At 29.5% G+C, this 6,657-nt stretch overlaps 1 protein-coding gene across 1 annotated transcript; it reads right to left on the reverse strand.

Moving 5' to 3' along the window:
• Window positions 1-517: 517 nt before the first annotated feature.
• Window positions 518-853, reverse strand: LOC143546381 (uncharacterized). The gene has a single exon (XM_077038063.1). The coding sequence runs from the start codon at window positions 851-853 to the stop codon at window positions 518-520; it is 336 nt and encodes a 111-aa protein (XP_076894178.1).
• Between the last annotated feature and the right edge of the window lie 5,804 nt (window positions 854-6,657).

Genomic DNA, 6,657 nt, shown 5'->3' on the forward strand with positions numbered 1-6,657 from the left:
TTTTCGGACCTACCAGCTTCATTCCATTTATTGTCTTGGTTGGAATTGTTATTTTGTGAAGCGTGATAATTGGTAGTTCTTTGGTTTCGACCGCGACCACAACCACGTCCACGGCCATGAAAATTGCCTCGGTAATTATTATTACCTTTGAAAAGACGATTTCGACCATTAAAATGGCTTTTATCAAAATGGCCACGACCATGGCCTCGTACCCACTTTTTTCCAGAGTCTTTGGTATCATTATTAGTGGCAACATTTACTTCTGGGATTGCTAGTGAACAGGTGGGACGAGATTAATGATTTTTCATTAAAAGCTCGTTATTCTTTTCTGCTACGAGGAGAAATGAATTTAGATCGGAATATCTTTTAAAATTTTGCAACCTATATTGTTGTTGCAAATTTATATTTGATGCATGAAATGTGGAGAAAGTTTTCTCCAACATATCTTCCTCAGTAACAGTTTGCCCACAAAATTAAAGCGTTGAGCATATTCTAAACAAAGCAGAGGTGTACTCATTTACTTTTTGAAATCTTGGAACCTGAGATTGTTCCATTCATCTCTAGCAGTGGGAAGTAGAACTTCCCTTTGATGATCAAATCTGTTTTTTAAATCTTTCCACAAAACGTGTGGATCCTCACAATTTGAGTACTCAAATTGTAACATCTCGTCAATGTGTTTGTGGAGGAAGACATCGGCTTTTGCCTTGTCTTGTTCTTCGCAATTATTTCCATCCATTATCGTTTTCAAAACACCCCTTGATTTGAGATGTCGTTTAACATGTGCCATCCACGACATATAATTATCTCCGGTGATATTAAGAGCCGGAAATTCAAGTTTTGCAATGTTTGCCATTTTATACTAAGCACAAATAAGATAAACATTAGGATTACATACTTATTAAAATTGAAAGAAAACACAAAGGTAGAGCTACAAATAGATAAAGGAAAATAAAAGAATCAAACTCCTTAGGTGGGAGATTTCAAATTAAGAACAATAAGATTATCAGTATTATGGTGGTTAACACCAAAATCGGATGGATCATTTCTTGAAAATTATCTTGAGTAATCTTGAGTTGAAGAGTGTTTATGGTGAAAGAAATGAGATTGAAAATTGGAAATTTATAGGGTAATTTTATACCCATTTGATAACGGTTATATTACCGTTATAACCGTTGCATAACGGTTTTATATATATATATATATAGGGTAAGGTTAAAATGAAAACCCATTTGAGTTGTGAAAACCCGCGAAAACCCTATGTAACATTGTTTTTTTTTTGTTACATGTAATATATGTTATAAAATTTAATACAAAACATCGAAACATCAAAAAAAAATGTTTTGCTATTTTTTAACATTTTTTTGCTAATTTTTATATATGTTTTTAGGAGAGAGAAAACGTTATATTTAAACATACACCAACTTGTCTCAAGTGATTACACAACATTAGTTTTACCTACACTACATTAGATATTTCTACACTACATTAGTTATGACAACACAACATTTGAAAGTGTCTCTACACTACAATAAATATGTTCAAAATACATTAGTTATGACTACATACCATTTGAAGGTGTGCATACACTACACTACATTAGTTTTGCCTACACAACACTAGATATATCTACACTACATTAGTTATGACTATACGGCACTTGAAAGTGTGCATGTACTACATTAATTTTGTTTACACTGCATTTGAAAGTGAGCCTACGTTACATCAGTTTTGCCTACACTACATATGATACATGTCTACACCACATTAGTTATGACTATATAACACTTGAAAGTGTGTCTACCCTATATTTGTTTTGCCTACAGTACATTTGATATATCTACACAACATTAGTTATGACTACACAACATTTGAAAGTAAGCCTACATTACATTAGTTTTTCCAAGACTACATATGATATGTCTACACTACATTAGTTATGACTATACAAAATTTGAAAATATGCATACACTAGATTACGTAACATTTTCTACATTACATAAGATAAGCCTCACTACATTAGTTGATTAAAATAAATAAATAAATAAAAACTTCACATTAGATATCAAATAAAAAAAAATTAATTAGTCATGTGTTAGAATAAAATGATTTTAGATCAAATGGATTTTAATTGTTCAAATTTTAGATGAAATAAATAATAATAATAATAATAATAATAATAACAACAACTTATCATTTGTTAGCAACTTAACATTAATTACACTATTAATGAGCATGAGTTACAAAACAAAACATTTTATATTTTACCAACATACCCTTTTATTTAAATAATAAGAAATAAAAAAAGAAATCATGTGATTGGTTATAATCTCTTTCCGCACTTCTCGCACTAAGAAAACACTTCTGAAATGAACCAAATCCTATATATATATATATATATATATAAATGAAACCCCTAAAATTCTATGTGTCGCGATGTGGTCGCTCCCCCCTTTTATGAAAGCCACCGGATTGTTTGATTTTTAAATGGAGCTCTCTCATTGATTTAACCCAAATTCATGGGTATAGGTCTTACCAAAACCAGATAGCTCTTAAACGGGTTATAACATCTCATTAAATTAATAATTAATCTTAACAATTATTTGATATGAAAATCCTATAAAATAGGGATATACTAAAATTTAATATCCAATTTAAAAAGAAAAAGATATTATTTATAATTAATAAACAATTTTATAGTAAAAAACATAAGCGGGTCATGGGTCACCAAATTCAGATAACTTTTAAACGGGTTATAAGATATCATTTATTTATGAAACCCTTTCATCATCAAACCCTAAGTATATTATTAACTTTGTTATGATAAAGAAAATTAAAATCCAAAAAATAAATATTAAAAAACAAAAAATGCTATTCTCTCAAGCCATCAGATTGCTTTATTTGTAAATGAAGGCTTCTCACGCATTTGACCCAAATTCACGGGTAAAGATCTCACCAAACTCAGATATCTCTTAAACGGGTTATAACATCTCATTATATTAAAAATTAATCTCATCAAATATTTGATATGAAAATCCTATAAAATAGGGATATATTAAAAATTAATATCCTATTTTAATTTAAAAAAAGATATTATTTATAATTAAGAAACAATTTTATAATAAAGAAAACGGGTAATGGGTATCACCAAACCTTGATAGCTTTTAAACCGGATTGTAACATATCATTTATTTGTGAAACCATTTTATTATCAAACCTTAAGTATATTAATTATTAACTTTCTTATAATAAATAAAATAAAAATCCAAATATATATATAAATATTAAAAACGAATAATGTAAAAAACAACCCCCTTAATACTGGGGGATAAAATCTAGTGTGTGTGTGTGTGTGTATGTGTGTGTGTATAGGGGGTGGGATCCAGTGAAAACTCCTCTTAAAGAGAAAACTTAAAAACTCCTAAAACCCCAAAAAAAATATATTTAACTTGTTTAAAATTTTTTTTTTGAAGTTTCTTTTTTTTTCTATTATTCTTATATGTTTTTAAACTACATCAACTTTTATTTTACTATTATTTTTTCCATATAATACAACACTACTATACATATACAATACACAAATATTGAATATATGTAATTAAACACTATTAAACTTAAAAATACATAGTAATACACATGTGTAATACAATGGTATTGCACAGTAATACGTATGTGCATTACAGCGGGGGTTTTTTTTATTTATTTTTATTTATTTTTTTCGAGCAAAGGGTAAGAAAATATAAGAATAATGGCAAAAACAGAAATTTGAAAATATTTTTTTATTTTTAATTAAAAATAATTTATTAGGAGTTTTTAAGTTTTCTTTCTAAATATGAGTTTTTTCTTGATCCTCTCCCTATATATATATATATATATATATATATATATATATATATATATATATATATATATATTGAAACCCCTAAAATCCTACGTGTCGCAATGTAGTCGCTCCCCCCCTTTTATGGAAGCCACCAGATTGTTTGATTTTTAAATGAAGACCTCTCATTGATTTAACCCAAATTCATGGGTATGAGTCTTACCAAAACCAAATAGCTCTTAAACGGGTTATAACATCTCATTAAATTAAAAATTAAAAAATAATCTCATCAAATATTTGATATGAAAATCCTATAAAATAGGAATATACTAAAATTAATATCCTATTTTATTTAAAAAAAGATATTATTTATAATTAATAAACAATTTTATAACAAAAAAAATAAACAAGTAATGGGTATCACCAAACCTAGATAGATTTTAAACCGGATTATAACATATCATTTATTTGTGAAACCATTTCATCGTCAAACCTCAAGTATATTAATTATTAACTTTCTTACAACAAATAAAAATAAAATCTAAATATACATATATAAATATTAAAAACGAATAATGTAAAACAACCCCCGTAATACGGGGGATAATATCTAGTGTGTGTGTATATATATATATATATATATTAATACATGGTTATGTAATGTTTGAATTTCAAATATTTAAGACACTCTCAAACGAAAAATATATAAATGTTAAATTTTTCCCTCAAATGAAACATATTTAATTTTTTTTAATTTTCTGTCCAATGAGAAATAAAATACTTGTAAATTTTTAGTTTTAATTTTTTTCTTAAAAAGAATAACATATAAACATTCTTCTATATAGTTTATTAAATAAAAGATTAGTAAATAAAATAAATGAAAAGGGTTGTGATGAGGTGTATATATTTTTGGGTTTCCTTGTTGGAAATATTTTTAAAGATTTTGAAGAATGAGTGTTTTTGGATGTGAACAAGACATGTTTTTGGATGTTCTTTGGGTACCTTATTGGTGTTGGTCTAATGCTTTATGAATTGTACCTTACTTGGAAGCCACAACTAGTTGTACATTTTTCGGTGGTTTGACCATTTGATATATTTGACAAATCACAAAACCAAAGATGAAAATGGGTAGGTAATTAGGCGAATACTATGATCTGTTGTAAATGTCTCATATTCGTTAGGTAATTACCAGATACATGTGACTATTGAGTGTGCCTGTTAGTTATTGAGTGTGCCTGTTAGTTTGTTATAGTTTGGATTTGTAAATGTATTTCTTACTCATTTATGTTGTATATAATCTTATTATTCAAATAAATTAGAAGTATAGGAACAAAAATTATTCTATTAGCTAAGGACTAAGGAAAATAAAAACAAAAGAATGCTTATGAGTATGGTTTAAGTAAACATGTATATTTGGTATGGATAATTGGGTAGGGTATTACACAATACTATACCCGTCTCTTACACATGGAAAATTTTTAAACTAATCTCATACCAATACCAGCGGCCAGCTTCATACCCAAATACTCATCCCAAACATTTTGAGAATAAATTTTCATTTAATCCGCGATCTAGACATAGGTAGAAATCCATTCTATCATTTTTCCCATTATCGCAGGAAAACGAAGGTCATCTAAAGGATCTGGAGACCCACCAAAGCACGAAAGCAGGAACTTTCAGAAAAATGGATTCCTATTCGAAGAAGGCATAACCGCATGGATAAGCTCACACTAGCCCGTCAATAGTTTCAGTTTTGCTTGTCAGGTTTGGGTTTAATTTTCATCCAGACTTAAAACTTACTTTGTTGAATAATAAATTTATTTAAGTTGTTCAATAATTAAACAAATCCAAAACTTTTACCACCTACAATGTTTATAAATCTGACCCTCAAAAGTCAAAAAGAGGGAAAAAACAGTCGCTGATTCATATGCATTACTTGGTTGAATACATAGTATCTACAACTGGTGTCTTTGTAACTATGCAATTGTGTCGGCCATTATGTTGTCAGCCAATAAACATTTAGCCATGAAACAACTTGTATATGGAAACACCAATGAGTTTCTTGCAGAGGTGAACACAATGATCTCCATTGTCACATTTATATAAAGATAAACCTTATTTCACATAAAATCATTAAAAATAAACAAAAACACAAACACACTCACACACAAAACATAAAGTGGCAAAGGGTGATGTAAAGCTTTTGACTATGTGGGCTAGCCCATTTTGCATGAGGGTGAAGGTTGCTTTGGCTGAGAAAGAAATTGCTTATGAAAAAAATGTGAATGATAAGAATGATTTGTTACAAAAATCCAACCCGGTCCACAAACTAGTGCTGTGCTCTTGCACGCCGACAAGCCGATTGCTGAGTCCACTAACACATCACCTACATCGATCAAGTTTGCCGACCAAACCCTTTTTACCAAGTGTGCCTAAGAGCTGAGAAAGAAATTGCTTATGAAAAGATAGAAGAGAAAGATTTGATGAATAATAAGAGTGATCTATTATTAAAACCCAACCCGGTTCACAAACAAGTGTCCGTGCTCTTGCACGCCGACAAGCCGATTGCTGTGTCCACTAACATCATCGCCTACATCGATCAAGTTTGGCCCGCCAAACCCTTGTTACCCGAGTGTTCCTATGAGATGTCCCGAGCTAGGTTCTGGGCTGACTACATTGACCGCAAGATAAGTAATCAATTTTCCTGTAGCAAAACACTAAGCATATGTTAGTATAAATGGTCCGATTACTTTCTATGCCCTCCTAACCATTTTTTACGCACTTTTATCATATCTCTTAATCAATATATATATATATCCTAGGTCAGTCCAGCTGGTCAA

Source organism: Bidens hawaiensis, unplaced genomic scaffold (assembly GCF_021521415.1).
Source record: "Bidens hawaiensis isolate Kalapana, Puna unplaced genomic scaffold, B.hawaiensis_p1.1 tig00014335_1, whole genome shotgun sequence".
NCBI lineage: Eukaryota > Viridiplantae > Streptophyta > Magnoliopsida > Asterales > Asteraceae > Bidens > Bidens hawaiensis.

Coding starts and splice junctions, on each gene's coding strand:
- LOC143546381 (XM_077038063.1), bottom strand. CDS start 853: ATGGCAAACATTGCAAAACTTGAATTTCCGGCTCTTAATATCACCGGA.